General features: G+C 68.9%; 1 protein-coding gene across 1 annotated transcript in view; it reads right to left on the reverse strand.

The window, feature by feature from the left end:
- Window positions 1-10: 10 nt before the first annotated feature.
- The window catches only part of LMOD1 (leiomodin 1 (smooth muscle)), a 16,135-nt gene continuing 15,611 nt past the window's right edge, over window positions 11-534 (reverse strand). The window contains exon 5 of the mRNA XM_014533395.1: window positions 11-37. Within this exon, the coding sequence (XP_014388881.1) occupies window positions 11-37 (27 nt within the window). The remainder of the gene's footprint in view (window positions 38-534) is intronic.

Consider the following 534-nt stretch of genomic DNA (forward strand, 5'->3'; position numbering starts at 1 on the left):
CAGCCTGGCCCTACTGCAGCAGCTTGGGCACCTCCACCTGTAAGGACAAGGCAGGGCGTTTAGGGAGCTGCTGGCCAGGCTCGGCCACCTCCAGCCTGTTCCTGGGCCCAGGCGCACGAGTGGGCCTGAGGGTGGACACGTGGGTGCAACAGGAGAAGCTGTCCTTCCTCCTGCTGTCCAGGCCCCACCGACATGGCTGCTGTCCCCGGGGTCGTGGCCAGACAGTGGGTGTCCCTGCACTGCACGCACTGACTGTCCCCGGCGCCTTGGGGATGGACGGTCAGGCTGGCCGCTCTGGGAGGGAGTTCAGGGGGGCCGCGCCCTGTGGGGCGGCTGCGTGTTGTGTCTCTTCTAGGGGAGGGGAAGCTGGAGGGAGAGGCTAGAGGACAGTCGCGGCCAGCAGCTGGTCGCGGGAGTTCTTCTCCTGGGCGGGGAGGGCCTTGTCCCCCAACTTCCTCTGGGTGGCCGGCGAGAGCGAGTTCCTCAGGTTCTCCACCATGAGGGGCGGGGCCAGGGGCGGGGCCAGGGGTGGCG

This window comes from Myotis brandtii, unplaced genomic scaffold (genome assembly GCF_000412655.1).
Source record: "Myotis brandtii unplaced genomic scaffold, ASM41265v1 scaffold975, whole genome shotgun sequence".
Taxonomy (NCBI): Eukaryota; Metazoa; Chordata; class Mammalia; order Chiroptera; family Vespertilionidae; genus Myotis; species Myotis brandtii.